Source organism: Chlorocebus sabaeus, chromosome 16 (assembly GCF_047675955.1).
Source record: "Chlorocebus sabaeus isolate Y175 chromosome 16, mChlSab1.0.hap1, whole genome shotgun sequence".
NCBI lineage: Eukaryota > Metazoa > Chordata > Mammalia > Primates > Cercopithecidae > Chlorocebus > Chlorocebus sabaeus.
The window spans coordinates 47,850,168-47,868,336 of record NC_132919.1 but is presented as its reverse complement, the minus strand read 5'-3'; the positions used below and the strand labels follow the sequence as shown (position 1 = coordinate 47,868,336).

Sequence of the window (18,169 nt, the reverse complement as noted above, 5' to 3'; positions counted from 1 at the left end):
TGTGCATTTCTCTCTCTGTGTGTGTGTGTGTGTGTGTGTGTGTGTGTGTGTGTGTCTGGAAGGAAGCAAGAGTAGCCAGCTGTTGTCCAAGAGAAGGCTGCCAAGTCCACAGAGTAATTGTGGAATACGTGTGACGTTGTGTGGGGCTTCGTGACCGGGTGTGTCTGTGAGGCCTTGGCAATCACCCTCTGACATCCGCCAGCATTGTTGTGCTGCTGGCCTGGGCCCGCTAGGCTGACATTGTAGCCTAGGTCAAGATGGGCCATGCAGCTCCCAGCAGGAGATAGGGTGGAACCCACAGCACAGGCCTCCCGTTAAGCCTGCGGCCCCTGAATCTGAGACCCAAAGCTGGGGAATGGCTGCGGCTATGCGTTTCACGTGGCCCTTTCCTGGGGCCCTGCCCCTGGGTGCATTTCCTCCTGGAGCCTTTGGGGCAGGGTCCTCCCCATGGGCCTGAGCATCCAGCAACCCCTCCACACAAGCTTGCTGTTCCTGCTCCTCCTCTCCCTGGTGTCCCATGTTTGGAGGACTGGGCCGAGGGGCTCGGGGATAAACCAGCTGCCTCACATCCCACCCTGCCCTGCAGCCTGAGGAGCTTACCAACGCCCTAGAAATCAGCAACATCGTCTTCACCAGCCTCTTTGCCCTGGAGATGCTGCTGAAGCTGCTCGTGTATGGTCCCTTTGGCTACATCAAGAATCCCTACAACATCTTTGATGGTGTCATTGTGGTCATCAGGTATGACTAACCCCCGCCACTGACTCTCACTTGAGGAATGCCAGCAGGGGTGGCTTGGGGCCAGGGGCAATGCCACCTATTCCCCTGGGGTGGAGGGGTCTGGAGTCAGGCCCCACTGACCCCACAGGATCTGCCACTCCCCCTAGGTGGGGGGCTGTCTGTGTCCCCATGCCCCCTGCATCTCTCTCTTGGCCCCACTTTGCTCATGTGGACCTTGGGCTCACCTCTTCATTGCCCAGGCCCCTCTTTAGTCTCCTCTCCCCACTCCTACCTCTTGTCCTTGACCCCACCCAGGCCTGGGATGGGCAAGGGTTGGGGATTGGCTTTAGAGAGGAGTTGGAAGAAGTATGAGGCCCAGCCAGCTGCCCGGCTCGAAAAGTGCTTGGAAATCATCTCAGACACCAGCAACTTGCTTTAGGGTTTCCAAGACCTTGGGAAAGTGCTCCTTCCTCCCCAGGCCTGGGGCCAGGAGAACCACTTTATTGCCTTTGGAATTGGCTTTAGATTTCATTAGAAGAGAACAAAGCAAATATTCCATAACTTGATGCAGTTGCATTGGCCAAATTTAGGGAGGGGGCTGTCTGCTGCCAGGATGTGATCTCTGGTAGGGATGAGAGGGCAGAGGGGGCTGGGCTGTCACCCAAATCTTCACTATCTCAGAGGCTCCTGCTTGGAGGTCTGCATGCCCACTTGTGCCCCATTTTCTCTTGATGTGCCCGCTCAGCCAGGCCCTTGGGTGCTACTGAGTCCTCTCTGAGGGAGTAGGGGGAAAGAGTGAAGGTGCAGGGGGCTCAGGCTGCCTGCCCCTTTTGCAGCGTGTGGGAGATCGTGGGCCAGCAGGGGGGCGGCCTGTCGGTGCTGCGGACCTTCCGCCTGATGCGCGTGCTGAAGCTGGTGCGCTTCCTGCCGGCGCTGCAGCGGCAGCTGGTGGTGCTCATGAAGACCATGGACAACGTGGCCACCTTCTGCATGCTGCTCATGCTCTTCATCTTCATCTTCAGGTGAGGGCGGCGTGGCACCGTGCCGGCTAAGAGACTGGCCAGGCTGGGGGCAGGAGGGCCTGAGGGGTGGGGAGCACTGGGCTCTGACCCCTAGCTTGTGACCCCCTTGTGCCCACAGCATCCTGGGCATGCATCTCTTCGGCTGCAAGTTTGCCTCCGAGCGGGATGGGGACACCCTGCCAGACCGGAAGAATTTTGACTCCTTGCTCTGGGCCATCGTCACTGTCTTTCAGGTGCGAGGGTAACAGGGCAGGGCGTGGACAGGGACCGTCAGGTGCTGCTAGTATAGGCCCTGACTTCTGTCTTCTGCCCACAGATCCTCACCCAGGAGGACTGGAACAAAGTCCTGTACAATGGTATGGCCTCCACGTCATCCTGGGCAGCCCTTTACTTCATTGCCCTCATGACCTTCGGCAACTACGTGCTCTTCAATTTGCTGGTCGCTATTCTGGTGGAGGGCTTCCAGGCGGAGGTAACCCGCTGCCCTGCCCACCTCACCCTGCCCATAGCAGTCCCACTTCCAATGGGCTGCTTGTCATGAGCTCCTCCCTCAACTTTGGGGGCCTGGGAGGTCCCACAGGAAGCGCCTCTTAGACTAAGCCAGGGTGGACCAGGGATGGGAGGCTCCGGGTCTCATGCAGCCCCTTGTCACATGGGACACAGGACGGTTGTGTGGGGTTCCTGCGCCGAAGCTTAGCTACCAAGTAGACATCCCTTTCGGAGTTGGCTAGACCCCTTCCCCAGAGAGGCAGACCAGATAAGTGTCTGCCTGTGGTACAGCTGGACTCCTGAGCACAGTGCTCTATGGAACACCTGGAGAGGACTCCTCTGAGCCGAGGGGTGCAGGAAGCTTGTGTGCAAGTCATCTGAGCTCTGACTGAGCAGATGAAGATGCCACTAAGACCAGGGCAGGGCTTAGCTGCCCAGGGTGAGAAATGAGCCCAATTAGCTACGGGCATGGCAGAGATGAGCGTCCTATTTCCAGCCCAGGCTCCATCACCTTCGTCACAGGCAGCGTCATCAATTAATATTGATTTACATTGATCCTGCCCTTGCCGTGTCAGCAAGCAGCCTCTGCCCAAAGGGCTGCACCCCTTCCTCTCCCTCAGCTCTGCCTCTCTTCCCACCCAAGCCCCTAGACCCACCCCAGCTTGCTGGGGCCTCAAACAGGGCAGTTTGACCCAACCTAGAAATGCTGCAGGTTGGGTCTGGAGAAGCTCTTGGTCCAGTTCTCTCCGGGTGACCCGGATGGAAACTCCCGCTGCGGCCTGGTCTATAAATACCCAGCACACGGTGGAAAAACAAAAATCTATTTTCCGACTCTTTCCCAGTCTTGCAAGGGAGGGCTTTTCCCTGTAGGCCGGCTGGGTTGGTGGGGTGCAGCGTATCTGTCCCACACTGGCCTTTCTCCCTGCTACTGTTTTCAGTCTGTAGTTATCCGTTACCGCATTTCCTCCCCGCTATGGGGCAGCCAGGGCAGCTGGTGGGGGAGGCTTTGGTGATGGCTGTGCCTCTTGCAGGGAGGGAGGGATGCCAGTATGCTCCCTGGAATGGGATACTAATTTGGGGGTTCCCTGAGGCCTGAAGAATTAAGGGGCACCACAGTGCTCCCACAAGAGCCAGTAGACTCACTCTGCTGCTGCTCAGGGCCTATAAGAGGAGGAGCTGAGTGAGGACCGGGCTTCCTGGCCCCTTCCAAAGGCCGCTCCTGCCAGCCATGGTTCCCTCAGAAAAATTCCCGTGCAACTCTGTGGAGGGAAATGGAAAACACCGCGAGCCTATTCCCCTCCCCTCCTCTGCCACTCAGCCGCCAAGGCAGTCTGCAGGTGCCCAGCACAGATGGCCCCCTCCCCAGCACTCAGCCCTTTCAGCAAACACCTTGTTAACTTGAGTGCAGCCGAGGCCTGGTTGCTAGGCAACAGCAAAGCTGGAGTGTGGGAATGAGAGCAGCCTGGCCCTAGGGCAGCCTGGTCACTCTGGCCCTGCTGGGGGCCTGGGAGCTGCCCCAGTGTGAGGGCTCAACAAGGCCCGGCAGCCACACCCTCCCCAACATTTGCAGTGTCAGGACCTTTGCAAGGAGGGTCTCACTCAGGATGCGGCGTCTTGGGCTGTAATGCTTCAGGCCTGGGGTGGGATGCAGAAAGGATTTTAAGAACATCCCCTCTCCATGGGAGTGGGCAGTAACTGTGGCCCGGAGTGCCCATGGGAGGGGCTGGGCCAGTTGCTCCACTGTCCTTCACGTGGTGGGCAGGGGTGGGGAGTGTCCCTCGATGCCCATGGCCTGGACACCTCCAAGGCGCCCTCTCCTGGGTAAGGTTTCAGGGGGCCCCACGGTCTGGCAGGGGAGTCTGGTTTTGCTGTTGTGATGGCCTGGGATTTTTGTTTTTATTTTGACAAATAAGACAACCCACCTTGGCAGAGGAAGTGGCTGCCGCATTTTGGTGGGATTCCCCAGCAGGAGGCCTCAAGGGTAGCCCCCCTGCTGGCCTTGCTACCCTGCCAAGAGCTAAGAGGGGGTGGTCCAGGGACACAGTCTGCTTGGCTGGTGATTTCCTGACTTGCAGGGGGCAGCGCCCTGAATCCCTGTGTATTTATCATTCACACACTTAATTAAATGAACAGGCAGCAGGCCCTGTGTGAGGCCATTAATTGATACTAAACAACATCAGAGCCATCATCTCAGCATTACTTGTCACATCCCATCTCAAACGGAGCAGCTGGATCTATTCTGATCTGAAGGGACTTAAGCCGAGAGCATGAGATGTTATGAGGCCTGACTTGGCTCCGTGTTGACTCTGACTTTTGTCCATTCCTTTCCCTGCTTCCTTCCCATTCCCCAAGCCCACTGCCTCCGAGCCAGTGAGAGGAGAGGGGTGTTCTGAGCCACAGACTCGGGTTCCAGGCCCAGATCCACCTCTTACTCTGTATGATTTGGGGCAGTTTGCTCAACTTCTCCAAATCTCAAGTTTCTCCTGTGTAAGATGGCAATCCTGGAACCTATTTCCTACCTTGCAAGGAAGCCAGCTGGTGTTAAGGAGGTAGTTTCCCATGCGGGGCACACCCTTTATGAATGGTGGCTGTTATTATTAGGATTATGGGGGGACTTGATTCTTTCCTGCCCTTGTCCCCATCTTTTTGGCCTCTGCCCTCACCCTTCAGATTCATTCTAGCCTGAGGGCCTGTAGTTGAATTCTGGAAGGCTGTTCTATCCCCTCTCTGCCCCCTATTCCCCGTGTCTCTCATTTCCCCTGCTGTGGGGTTTGCACCCCTCCTTTTCTTCATACTTTCTCGACACTGCTGATATCTGAAGGCCCCGAGCGCCTGTGACCAGCGGCCCTCCCCTGCCTCCCCCTTTCCCTGTAGGAAATCAGCAAACGGGAAGATGCGAGTGGACAGTTAAGCTGTATTCAGCTGCCTGTCGACTCCCAGGGGGTAGGTACGCGATCATGAGCCGGCATGCCTCCTGTGCCCCGTGCCCCTCCACTCCACCTCCGTGTCTCTGTGCTCGTGTTCACGCTCCGCTGCTGTGCAACCTGTCATAGCCGTGATGGTCGTTGGTGTTGTGAGGTTTGCTTCGATTTTAAGTCCCTTCCCCCTTGAGGACATGGAAGGGAGGTACCTCCTTGCCTCTGTCCCCATCAACCTGCCAAGGGCACCATCTCCATCCCTGCCAGACCGGTGGATGGGCCGGAGAAGGAAGGGACTTAGAATCCTCTGTGTGCACGTGTGTGCGGCACCCCATGTGTGGGGCACCCCGTGTGTGCGTGCCTGTGCTGAGGTCCCGGAGGAGTACCAGACGTCCGGCTTCAGTGGAGTCAAGATCTGTGGCCATACTCCCCCATCTCCCACCCCTTCACCCCTTGCCCAGGCCCCTGTTGGAGACCCCGCAAGCTGCCTCAGCTCAGGACAAGTCCTTGGAGGATGTGGGGATGGGATGTGGCTCTTGCCAAAATGTACCAATATTTTAAATCACTCTGAGCCTTTGGCCACTTCATCACCCAGTTAGGTCCAGCTGGCGCTCTCAGGGCTGGCTCCCCCTCTGGCCCCATGATAAGCCTGTGCTCTGTTGTTCCCTGCCCTGGCACCAGAATTCGGGGCAAAGCCAGCATTCCTGTGGGACCCCATGGTGCTGCATATCCCGAGCAGGCCCCTGGAGATCCCACTTGATAATTAAAGGCCTCGTTAGGGCTGTAAACTGAGTTAATGAAAATGATCCCCTGAGATGCCAATTACCCAATATTTATGTCCTTATCAAAAGTAGCAATCAAGTATTTTTTAATAACTTCTTAAGGAGAAGTGTGTAATTACTGGGGAACCTACTGACCTGCTAAGAAGAAAGAAAAAACTGTCCCAGAGACAGGGAGAGAGGTAAAAATGGGGCCAGGGAGGGGGCTGGGACTTGGGGAAGATGAAGGGAAGACACTGAGGGACTGAAGTGGCGTCCTCGGGCTGAGCTGCTCTGTCTGGGGTCTTTCAATTTCCCTCCAGGGTCCTCGAGTCTGAGGCTCAGGGGAGGGGAGCTGTGGAGAGAAAGCAAAGGGCCTCGAGTGGACTTTTGCAAGAGAGGCACTAGTCAACACTTCACTCAGGTCCCCAGGACCCCAGCCCCCTCTGGCCTGTGCCACCCACCACCTAGCTCCCCCTTCTCTCCCCAGCCAGCCTTGGTGACTGTTCATCCAGGCTGGTTGTGCTGTGGGCTCACATAAGACGTGGCCTTTTCTGAGTTGTGGCTGGAGAGGCAGAGGTGGTGGGGCCCTGGGAAGCCTTGGGCCCTAAGCCTGGGGGGTCTGGCCTGCGCCGGTGCATGCCTTGTGCCGTGGTTGCTGGTTCCTGTGGCCTATATGTAGTGTGTGTGTGTGAAGAGAGGGAGGCCCGGTCCATCCCAACCTCCCCAGCCTGGCCCGATCCCTAATGGTCCGCTGCTCCCCTGCCTTAGGGAGATGCCAACAAGTCCGAATCAGAGCCCGATTTCTTCTCACCCAGCCTGGATGGTGATGGGGACAGGAAGAAGTGCTTGGCCTGTGAGTACCTATCCTGGGGTGCGGCTTTTGGCCCTGGGCCAGCCCTGAGTGGACTCGGGATCTCTCCCTCTGTCCCCCTGCAGTGGTGTCCCTGGGAGAGCATCCGGAGCTGCGGAAGAGCCTGCTGCCGCCTCTCATCATCCACACAGCCGCCACACCCATGTCGCTGCCCAAGAGCACCAGCACGGGCCTGGGCGAGGCGCTGGGCCCCGCGTCGCGCCGCACCAGCAGCAGCGGGTCGGCGGAGCCCGGGGCGGCCCACGAGATGAAGTCACCGGTAGGGTGTGCATGTGGGTACCCCGATGGTGGGAGATATTCTAAGGAGGACAGGAGGAAGAGAGGATGGAGGCAGGCGGGTCCAAGGGCATAGCCCCTACCCCATGGGCTGGACGAGGTCTGGGTGTGCCTAGACAAGCCCCTGGGGAGTCCGAGCCGGTGATGCAAGCCAGGGAAGGAGCCCTAGCCTGGGGGATGAAAGAACAGGGCCTAAGCTGACCCGTTCTGTTCCCTAGCTGAGTGACCTCGGGCAAGACACCACCTCTCTGAGCTGCTTCTGTAAAATGGGGGTGGGGTGTCCCTACCTCCTCAAGACCGAATAATAATAATAGCAGACCCTCATCTAGGTACTGATTATGTGCCAGACACTCTTCTAAACACTACTCCGAAGCATTCTAAATGCATTTAATCCTCACAGCAACCCTGGGAGGTAGGTACCACAACGATTCCCATTTTACAGAGGGGGCTTGAGCCTCAGATTGCAGAAGGGAATGGCAGAGCCAGCATTTTAATCCAGGAGGCTAGTGTTGGTGCCATGCTCTCGTGATTTTATTTATTTTTAAATTTTTAAATTTTGCTTTTAATTGACGAATACTAATCGTGTATATTTATGGGGCACAATGTGACGTTTTGATATATGCATACATTATAGGATGATTACATCAAGCTAATTAGCATATGCATCACTTCACATACTTATGTTTTTGTGTGTGGTGTGAACATTTAAAAATCTACTCTCTTAGCAATTTTGAAATATACTTTACATTATTATTGACTATAACCATCATGCTGTGCAATAAATCTCGAAAATTGATTTCTCTGTCCAACTGAAACTTTGTATCCTTTGGCTAAGCCTTCCCCATTGGCCCCATCCTTACCCTTCCCAACCCCAGCCTCTGCTAATCACCATTCTACTTTCCACTTCTATGAGTTCAATTTTTTTGAATTTCACATATAAGTGAGATCATATGGTATTTATTTGTCTTTCTGTGCCTTGTGTATTTCACTTAGCATAATGTCCTCCAGTTCATCCATGTTGTCACAAATGACAGTCTTCTTTTTTAAGGCTGAATAGTATTCCACAGTGCATGTATGCCATATTTTCTTTCTTTTCTTTCCTTTCTGCTCTGTCACCCAGGCTGGAGTGCAGTGGTGCGATCTCAGCTCACTGCCTGCAACCTCTGCCTCCCAGGTTCAAGCGTTTCTCTTGCCTCAGCCTCCTGATTAGCTGGGATTATAGGCATGTGCCACCATGCCTGGCTAATTTTTTGTATTTTTAGTAGAGATGGGGTTTCACCATGTTGGCCAGGCTGGTCTCAAATACCTGGCCTCAAGTGATCTGCCTGGCTTGGCCTCCCAAAGTGCTGGGATTACAGGCATGAGCCACTGCGCCTGGCCCATATTTTCTTTATCCAGTCTTCCATTGATGGATACTTAGGTCGATTCCATATATTGGCTATTGTGAATAATGCTGAAATGAAGATGCGAGTGCCCATATCTCGTCCACATACTGATTTCAAATCCTTTGGATAAATACCCAGTGGTGGAATTGCTAGGTCATATGGCAACTCTATTTTTAGGTTTTTGAGGAACCTGCAAACTGTTTTCCATAATGGCTGTACTAATTTACATTTCCACCAACAGGACACGAAGGTTCCCTTTCCTCCACATCCTCAACAGCACTTGCTGTCTTTCATCACGTTCATAGTAGCCAATCCAACAGGTGTGAGATAACTCACTGTGGTTTTAATTTGCATTTCCCTGGTGATTAGTGAAGTTGAGCATTTCTTCATATACGTATTGGCCATCTGTGTCTCCTTTTTTTTTGAGATGGAGTTTTGCTCTGTCACCCAGGCTGGAGTGCAACAGTTCACTGCAACCTCTGCCTTCCAGGTTCAAGCGATTGTCCTGCCTCAGCCTCCCAAGTAGCTGGGATTGCAGGCATGCGCCACCACGCCCAGCTAATATTTTGTATTTTTAGTAGAGATGGGGTTTCATCACATTGGCCAGGCTGGTCTCGAACTCCTGGCCTCAGGTCATCTGCCCGCCTTGGCCTCCCAATGTGCTGGGATTACTAGTGTGAGCCACGGTGCCCGGCCCTGTATCTCCTTTTGAGGAATGTCTATTCAGGCCCTTTGCCCATTTTTTAGATTGGGTTAATTTTTTGCTGTTGAGTTACGTTTCTTCACCCCATTATATATACTGCCCATCAGCTGATTATAACACTTCTCTCATCAACTAAATGAGGAATGAGCTCTATTGCCATATCTATTTTACAGATGAGGAAACAGATGCACAGAGAGGCTTAATAACTTGCCCCAGGTCACTCAGTTGTTTGGGGTGAGCCAGGATCTGAACCCAGGCATCAGAGTCCAGAGCTCCTGCTCACACCCCTACACTTGATGTGATGCCAGTGAGGCTCCCAGGAGACCAGGTGCACATGAGAGGACAGGGCTGCTCGGCCCTGCCTGAGACCACTCCTCCCCTGCTCACCCACAGCCCAGTGCCCGCAGCTCCCCGCACAGCCCCTGGAGCGCTGCAAGCAGCTGGACCAGCAGGCGCTCCAGCCGGAACAGCCTCGGCCGTGCCCCCAGCCTGAAGCGGAGAAGCCCAAGTGGGGAGCGGCGGTCCCTGTTGTCGGGAGAAGGCCAGGAGAGCCAGGATGAGGAGGAGAGCTCGGAAGAGGAGCGGGCCAGCCCCGCGGGAAGCGACCGTCGCCACAGGGAGTCCCTGGAGCGGGAGGCCAAGAGTTCCTTTGACCTGCCAGACACACTGCAGGTGCCAGGACTGCACCGCACTGCCAGTGGCCGAGGCTCTGCTTCTGAGCACCAGGACTGCAATGGCAAGTCGGCTTCGGGGCGCCTGGCCCGGGCCCTGCGGCCCGACGACCCCCCACTGGATGGGGATGACGCGGATGACGAGGGCAACCTGGTGAGGCCCCTGTGGGCACAGTGACCCTTCGCCCCTGACCTTGAAAGAGGGGAGCTGTGCCTGGCCCGGCTGGGTACGAGGGAGTTACCATTCCAAGCCCAGGGGATATCAAGGGGGACCTGGAAACCGAGCTCCAAACAGTCCCTTTTCTTCCTCTGCCCGCCTTGCCAAACCCCAGTTCCTTGTCATGCCTATGCCTGGGGCTGCAGCTCTGCCACCCTTGGTGGATATGAATGATTTTGGGCAGATGTGTATGAATCTTTCATGGCCCTCCCCCTGTGACTCAGAAAGACCCATCAATCATCTCTCCAAACTGGTGCCCCCCCATCCCCCTTTCTCATCTCAACCTCATCACAAGCCTTGACTTCCCACTCCTTCCATACCCATGTGCCCCTCCCCCAAACCCCTCACCACCACCATTCCCCCTGGGGATGGGGTGTAGTGACCTCAGGGTTAGCACGTGAAGAGTAGGCCCAGTGTCTCCTCAGCTCAGGTGTGTCTCTGAAAAGACAGATGTGTGGGGCCAGTGTCTGATAACTGATGCTGCTTTCCAGCCCAGCAGGAAGGGCAGGCAGGGGCTGGGCTGGAGGCAGGCGTGGGGAGAGGGGAGAGCGGGGTTGGGGACGCAGGGGAGGAGAGGGAGGAGATGGAGAGGCAAGGAGTCCTCAGGGATGAGGAGGGGGCCTGGCAAGGTTGACAGGGAGATGAGGAGTGTGGCTTTAGGAATAAGAGAGGCAGGGCAGAGCCTGGGCCCCAGGTGGGAGAGGGTAGACAAGGAGTGAGGGTCCTGACGCTGCTGAGGAGCCAGGAGCTGGGGAACCTGGAGGCCTGGTCCTGCTCATACTCCAGTGTTTGTTCTGCAGAGCAAAGGGGAACGGGTCCGCGCGTGGATCCGAGCCCGACTCCCTGCTTGCTGCCTCGAGCGAGACTCCTGGTCAGCCTACATCTTCCCTCCTCAGTCCAGGTAAGTGACAGGGCAGGGGTCTGACCTGTGTCCCGACCTCTTCTCACGGGAAATTACCCCTGGCGATGCTATCAGGGAGTTGAGAAGTGGCACCCTGCCTGGGGGTGTGAGCGGGGTGGCCTCAGCTGGGAAGGCTCTGGAAGGGTAGGGGCTGCGGGCGGTGCCTCTCGTTGCCACCTGCCCTGCCTCCTCTTCTCAGCTGTTGCCTCTGTGCCTGGGCAGGTTCCGCCTCCTGTGTCACCGGATCATCACCCACAAGATGTTCGACCACGTGGTCCTCGTCATCATCTTCCTTAACTGCATCACCATCGCCATGGAGCGCCCCAAAATTGACCCCCACAGCGCTGTGAGTCCCCAGTCCCGCTCACGGCAAGGCCTCTCCTGGGGTTTGCACTCAGGACCAGTGAGGGAGGCGAGGAGGCCACGGTTGCTGACCTGCAGGTCACACAGCAGGAAACGGGGGAGCCAGGACTCTCCCTTAGGTCTCTCACTAGATGCTGGTCCCCAGGACACCCCCTGTGTCCTCTCCTGCCTCAGTTTCCCTTCTATGATATACCAGCCCAGCTGGGTGCTTCGTCTCACTCCAGGCTATTTCTCATGCGCCAGAGGCTTGTAGGGCACACGCGTGAGTCGGGGAGTGCTGGGGTGTGCAGATGGGGAGGCATGTTGCCCAGTCTGCCTCGGGGCCTTGGGGGCATGCAGAGCGGTCATGGAAGCTGTTCTTTGCTCCTGGTGGTCCTTCCAGGTCAAAAACAAGTAGATTTTCAGGGGCCTTATTGGGGACATGGGTCACTTCTGCTTGGTTGCGAACCTGTCAGTCCTTCTCAGAAGGAGAGCCAGAGTCCCTGGACATACCGCCCCAGGGTCGAACCCCTTCAGGGTGGGCCCAGCTGGCCCTGGGAGCTGTCTCTTCCCAGCCTGGCATCATAGCCCTTCGCTGTCGGCAGCAATTCTAGTTCCAGAAGGATGGGTGGGGGGGTGGCTGCTACACCACTTGCTTAGAGGTGGCCAGGATTTGCCTGTCATCCCTCCTTGCCATCTCCCACACCATTGTTTACATTTCAGTGCTGCTGGGGCTTCTGTTTTCTATTAAGTTGGGGTGGAGGGAGCTTGAGGAATGGCGGGAGCAGCCCAGGACTAGGCGGGTGAGAGAGCACCCGCATTGGGGACCTCACACCCGGAGTCACAGGGTAAGGCAGGGGCGCTGGCTGCACTCCAGCCTTGGCTGCCTCCCGCCTGAGGCCCTGCTGTAGAGCTCTCTGTCGCCATGTCACTGTCTCCACGACTCTCTCACCATCTTCCCACTCAGCTCCTCCATCTCCAGCTCTGTCACCGTACCTGCTCCTCTCCTTCCCTCGTCTCTGTGCTCACACTCTGCCCGCCACCTCTCTAGAGATCTGCGCCTGTCTCCCGGTCACCCAGGGAGGGACTCAGTCCACAGATGCCAGGGAACTAGATGGCCTTCCTTCCCGCCCTGCCCCAGCCTGGGTCTGGGAGTGCACAGTCTGTGTCAGGACCCCAGGTTCCACTGCTGCTCCATTTCTGGGGTGCACAGCAGGAAAGCAAGTGAAGAAGGTGGGATGGCAGGCAGGGGTCAGAGATCAAGTGAGATCCTGCCCCAGTTTGTAAAAGGAACCAGGGAATAGGGCTTAGGACGTGGGACGGGACGCAGATCACAGCACTGCGGTGCAGATCCTCTTCCCCTCCAGCTAAGTGGCTGTGGGGGCGGGGAACTCTGGTCACAGACAGGGGTGCAGCTGTCCGCAGAGCTGCAGGGGAGTCCAGGGACCTGGCACGGGCTCTGTGTGTGTATGAGAGGGGCGTGATCTGCATTGTTGTGGAGGGTGGGAGTCGTTTTCTGAGTGAAATGTTAGAAGCAGGTTTTGACTTGTGTATGCAGAGCAGACCTGGCCCAAGGGAGGGGGCTTCCCGGCGGGCAACCCCTGTCTTCCCTGTCTTGCAGGAACGCATCTTCCTGACCCTCTCCAATTACATCTTCACCGCAGTCTTTCTGGCTGAAATGACAGTGAAGGTGATGGGGGCTGGTGTTGGCTTGGGCCCTCTGGTTCCTGGTGGGAGTGGAGACGGCTTGGGCTGAGGGCAGGAGGGTTGGCCGCAATGCAGGGCAGGGCTGGGGCCGGCGGGGAGGGCGGCCGGTGACGCAGCGGCGGTCCCCAGGTGGTGGCGCTGGGCTGGTGCTTCGGGGAGCAGGCGTACCTGCGCAGCAGCTGGAACGTGCTGGACGGGCTGTTGGTGCTCATCTCCGTCATCGACATTCTGGTGTCCATGGTCTCTGACAGCGGCACCAAGATCCTGGGCATGCTGAGGGTGCTGCGGCTGCTGCGGACCCTGCGCCCGCTCAGGTGACCCCTTCCCCAGCACCGGAACACCTCCAACAGGTGGCCCCCTCCGAAGAGACACCTCCGACCACCAGTACCCCCTGCCACCAAACAAAAGCCCGCACAGGCCAGCCTTCTTTCTGTGACCCCCACAGGCGATCCTGCCCCAGACAGCACTCAGATTACGGCCCCAGTAATTTCCCTCCAGGCACACACCTGCTTTCCTCCTCTTCAACATGACATATTCCTCCGGGCCACCGCACCATGTGATGTAAGGTGACTGCAGCCCCGTGCAGCGCACAGCACAAGGGGCCACAAGGGGCCAAGGGGTTCACAGTCTTCAGCTGCAGCTCTCCCTTGTGTGGCCCCTGGGAGTGACACTCAGCCCCTCCCCGTGAGGTGACAGCTCCTCTTGCTGGCTTTTCCCATCTTCAGGCCCCTGCCAGGGACCACCCACAGGTGACATTTCTCCTGGCCAGGGATCTACCCTCTCAGGAATCCCTTTCCAATCAGCAGTCACCACCCCCAACTCAGATTTTTTTTGGACGGGGATGATATGGACTAATGGCAATGCTTCCCTGACTGTGATAGTCCATCTCCCTCTGCCCCTCCCCCTCTCTGCCTGCTTCCCTACAAGTTTATCTCCTGGTACCCCCAACCCACAATACACTGCATCCCTAGGGAACGCCTCACTTGAGTTGAATCCTCCCCACTCCCAGCCCAAACAGGTCATACATTTGACATCCTGGGATGGAGGTGGAGATGTGGGGCATGGGGATCCCTGCCACTTGTTTTGAGAGATTACAGTAGGGGTCCTGATGGCAGGGGTCCTGTGAAAAGAGGACTGTGTTCTGCCACCAGAGGCCAGGAAAGTACCAATGGCCAAGGTTAGGGGTGGGGAGCAGGGTCAAGGGACAAGGGAGTGTCTGGGCTGGGGAAAGCCCTGTCACCTCTCTCCCTCCCCTCCCCAGGGTGATCAGCCGGGCGCAGGGGCTGAAGCTGGTGGTGGAGACGCTGATGTCCTCACTGAAACCCATCGGCAACATTGTAGTCATCTGCTGTGCCTTCTTCATCATTTTCGGCATCTTGGGGGTGCAGGTGTGTGGGGTTCTGGGGGCCAGCTGTGGGTGAAAGCCTGAGGAGGGCCCCTCCCCTTGGCCCCTGGGTCTTATGGCTCAAGCTGCTGCTGCTGCTGCCTTCATTCCAGGAAGGAATAAGCAGGGATGCTCCCGTCCAGGCTCTAGGCCCTTTTACCTCCTGGGCATTTTGAAGAAAACTGGGAGCCTAGAGGAAGGCCCCAAGTAGGACCGGGGCTGCAGAAAGGCTTCAGGCCATGGGAGCTGCAGGCTGCTGTTCCTGCCCTCTGCACGCACTCCCTGAGCACAGAGGCTGGCCCGGGTCTACTCCGGGATCCCCTCCCTTCCTTCCCGGCTCGAGCACAGTGGGCTGCAGGCCAGGTCTAGGGATCCAGGGCCCAGACAGCTGGGCCAGGTTAGCAGCGTGCTGGCAGGCAGGCGGGTGCAGACCCCAGACGAGGCAGGAAGTGGGGGCTGCTGGGGAAACTTGGCCTTGGGCCCAGGGAGGAGACTTGGCTTTGGAAGAGAAAGAGCCAGAGCTGCCTGCAGGATTCAGCAGACGCCTCAGGGGACCGGGGAGCCCCTCCATCGCAGTCTTCCAGGGCCCTTGTCTCCAGCTGTTTCAGCTGCAGGGTAGACAGCTGGCTATTCAGGCAGCGTGGGAGCCCCTGGGTGGCTACACCCTCCCCTCCCTGCCCCTCCTTCCCTTGGCTTTCTGGGATGTCCACTCTGCCCTGGGTGAGGGGCTGTTCCCTGGCTTCCTAGAAATCGCTAGCCCTAGGGACCAGGCTGGGGTGCATTTACCAAAGCTGTGTGGTGCCTCTCTGTACACCCTCCCCACTCCCACCCAGTGCTCTTCCCCTTCCCCACTTCCCAGCCTCCTTGGGTCAGTAGAGTGAACCATTGTTAAACCCAGTCCTTCCGGTGAATTTAGTCTGTTTCGAGCAGTTTGCTCAGGCCCCTGGTCCTGCCTTCCTTTCTTCATCAGTAGACATAGCCTGGTTTACACTAGAATGAGGGTGAGCTTTCCAATCAGACAGACCTGGATTCAAGCCCCCTTTCTGCTACCTGCTGGCTGTGGGACGTTAGTGAGTGGATTAACTTCTCTGTGCTTCAGTTGTTCTTATCTGTAAAGTGGGGTTGATAATACCCACTCCCCTACCCAGAGTTGCTGTGAGAATTAAATGCCTAGCTCAGCGGTTCTCAAACTTGCGTTTGCGTCAGAATCACTGGAACAGCTTGTTAAAAGATCGCTGCTCCCCCAACTCGGAGTGTATGATTCAGTAGATCTGGGCTGGGCCTGAGAATGTGTGTTTCTAGCATGTTCCCAGATGATGCTGGGGACCCCCACTTGGCACACGCCTGACCTAACCATTGGTGGAAGATGAATGACTATTACCCGCCTTCACCCTTTCCCACTGCCCGTCCTGATGACCTTTCCTCCCAACTCTTGGAAAGGAAGTGGGTGTCGGCAGGGGAGGCTCCTGTCAGTGTTTCCCTGTCTTGACTGACCCCAGAGCACAGCAGGCCACACTCACCCAAAACGTGCCCAGGCTGATGTGGGGGTGGGGCTCAGGAGTCCTGGGCTTCCTGTGGTCACAGCTCACTTTTCTCTGTCTCTGGGAATGTGTGTCCAGCTCTTCAAAGGGAAGTTTTTCGTGTGCCAGGGCGAGGATACCAGGAACATCACCAATAAATCGGACTGTGCCGAGGCCAGTTACCGGTGGGTCCGGCACAAGTACAACTTTGACAACCTTGGCCAGGTGAGCCCCAGGCTCAGAGGTGGGACTGTGGTGAAGGAGGCTGGAGGGGGCACAGGGCCATGCTTAATGATACCTGCTGACTCCGGTGGGCTCCACGAAGAGATCAATCAGCCTTTCACACCCTCTGCTGTCTAACCACCAGCATGTCACAAAGCCCAGTCCATCCCTCAGTGCCCCAAAAAGTGGGCCCATGGGGTCTCTAGCCCTCCTTAAAGATGAAGAAACAGAGGCTCAGAGGGGGTAAGGGGCTTGCCCAGGGCCAGAGCGCTACATGGTGGAGCGGGAAGCACACGTGGCAGTGGGGACATGCAGCCCTGGATGTGAATCCTGTGCAAATTCTGACCCCACCATTGTCAGCTCAATGACCTGGAGCAGCTGACTGACCAGGGCCTCAGTTTCATTAACTGGTGAATGGAGTCATAATAGAATCTCCTTGGAGGTCTCAGTAAGGATGCAATGAGATGATGTGTATATTTGTTTAACACAGTGGAAGGGATAGGCATATTGTCAAGATAACTCCTTTCCTCACTCCATATTTGCAGAAACAGAAATGTAGAAAACGAAGTTGCTCACTCAGTTTTGCTTCCCAGACCCACCCTGGTTTTGGTTTCTGGATTTCCAGGGTTTGTGGGTCGCTTGTCCTACCTGGCGGAGGGCAGAGGGTGTGACCATCTCTCAGGGCCCCTCCAACTGCAGCTCAGCTATGGAACCCTGAGATGGGGGCTCTCCTGGAGCCTGGAGTGTGACTCCAGCTTGACCCCTCAAGAACTAGGGTGTTTGGAGCTGATGCAGGAGGCACTTTGGGGGCAGGTGGTAGGTGATTCAGCCACACATCCTAGACTTCAAATATCTCCTTCTCTTCCTCCCCATCAGGCCCTGATGTCCCTGTTCGTTTTGGCCTCCAAGGACGGTTGGGTGGACATCATGTATGATGGGCTGGATGCTGTGGGCGTGGACCAGCAGGTAGGACTGAGGTGGACGGGACCCATCTGTGGGCTCAGGTCACTCAGCATGGGCTGATTTCAGGACAGAATGAGCAAGGCAGGGTGGCAAAATGCCATGAAAGAAGCATCACATTTTACAGCAGAGGCTGTTGCTGGTGGCCTGTGGGCCAAATCTGGGCATGTTTTATTGGTCTACAACATGTTTAACATTTTTTGAATTAGTGGTGAATATTTTTAAACTAGTGAATTTGGGCTGTGTGCAGTGGCTCACACCTGTAATGCCAGTGCATTGGGAGGCCTAGGCAAGAGAATCGCTTGAGGCCAGGGGTTGGAGACCAGCCTGGGCATCATAGCAAGACCCCCAGCTCTACAAAATCTAAAAACAATTAGCCGGGTGTGGTGGTATCATCTGGAGTCCCAGCTGAGGTGGGAGGGTCTCTTGAGCCCAGGAGTTCCAGGCTACAATAAGCTATGATCGCACCACTGCACTCCAGCTTAAGCAATAGAACAAGACCCTGTCTCTAAAAAAAGAAAAAAAAATGGTGAGTTTTACTCAGAGATTCAGATTTGTGTCTACTCAGGAAAAGTCTGAAGATCTGGGAATACTGGGCTTGCATTCCCTCAGGGCAGGAGTCAGCCGGAACAAAGAGGCAGTTTTGGGTGGAGAATCTACTCTCCCCTTTACCACAGTCCCTGCCCCTCCCTCCTGCTTCACATCAAACCCACACCATTCATTTCCATCACCTGTCAGGTTGCTGTAGCTATTTGGGTTTGCAGGAACCCAGGCTGTGGGCAGCTCCGAAGACAGCTTGCCCTCGGGCTGATGGCTCCGCCTGTCCTTCCTGCTCCCCGCCAGCCCATCATGAACCACAACCCCTGGATGCTGCTGTACTTCATCTCGTTCCTGCTCATTGTGGCCTTCTTTGTCCTGAACATGTTTGTGGGTGTGGTGGTGGAGAACTTCCACAAGTGTCGGCAGCACCAGGAGGAAGAGGAGGCCCGGCGGCGGGAGGAGAAGCGTCTACGAAGACTGGAGAAAAAGAGAAGGAGTAAGGAGAAGCAGATGGCTGGTCGGTAGTCTTTCCACCTCTCTCTGGGTCGTGCTTGACCTTGGCC

General features: G+C 56.4%; 1 protein-coding gene across 22 annotated transcripts in view; it reads left to right on the top strand.

The window, feature by feature from the left end:
- The window catches only part of CACNA1G (calcium voltage-gated channel subunit alpha1 G), a 67,075-nt gene that overhangs the window by 29,711 nt on the left and 19,195 nt on the right, over positions 1 to 18,169 (top strand). For 9 of the 22 annotated variants that reach the window (XR_012088818.1, XR_012088816.1, XM_008011491.3 and 6 more), the window contains exons 10-25: positions 587 to 738; positions 1,554 to 1,739; positions 1,858 to 1,972; positions 2,056 to 2,211; positions 5,103 to 5,171; positions 6,676 to 6,760; positions 6,844 to 7,037; positions 9,536 to 9,967; positions 10,831 to 10,931; positions 11,154 to 11,277; positions 12,895 to 12,963; positions 13,110 to 13,294; positions 14,242 to 14,368; positions 15,984 to 16,109; positions 16,983 to 17,072; positions 17,910 to 18,102. Coding sequence is in view for 17 of the 22 variants with exons in the window: in XM_008011491.3 (XP_008009682.2) it covers positions 587 to 738; positions 1,554 to 1,739; positions 1,858 to 1,972; positions 2,056 to 2,211; positions 5,103 to 5,171; positions 6,676 to 6,760; positions 6,844 to 7,037; positions 9,536 to 9,967; positions 10,831 to 10,931; positions 11,154 to 11,277; positions 12,895 to 12,963; positions 13,110 to 13,294; positions 14,242 to 14,368; positions 15,984 to 16,109; positions 16,983 to 17,072; positions 17,910 to 18,102 (2,404 nt within the window). In the remaining 5 variants the exon portion in view is untranslated. Of the gene's footprint in view, positions 1 to 586; positions 739 to 1,553; positions 1,740 to 1,857; positions 1,973 to 2,055; positions 2,212 to 5,102; positions 5,172 to 6,675; positions 6,761 to 6,843; positions 7,038 to 9,535; positions 9,968 to 10,830; positions 10,932 to 11,153; positions 11,278 to 12,894; positions 12,964 to 13,109; positions 13,295 to 14,241; positions 14,369 to 15,983; positions 16,110 to 16,982; positions 17,073 to 17,909; positions 18,124 to 18,169 lie in introns of all 22 variants that reach the window. The other 13 variants (XR_012088820.1, XR_012088819.1, XM_008011500.3 and 10 more) reach the window with 3 other exon arrangements.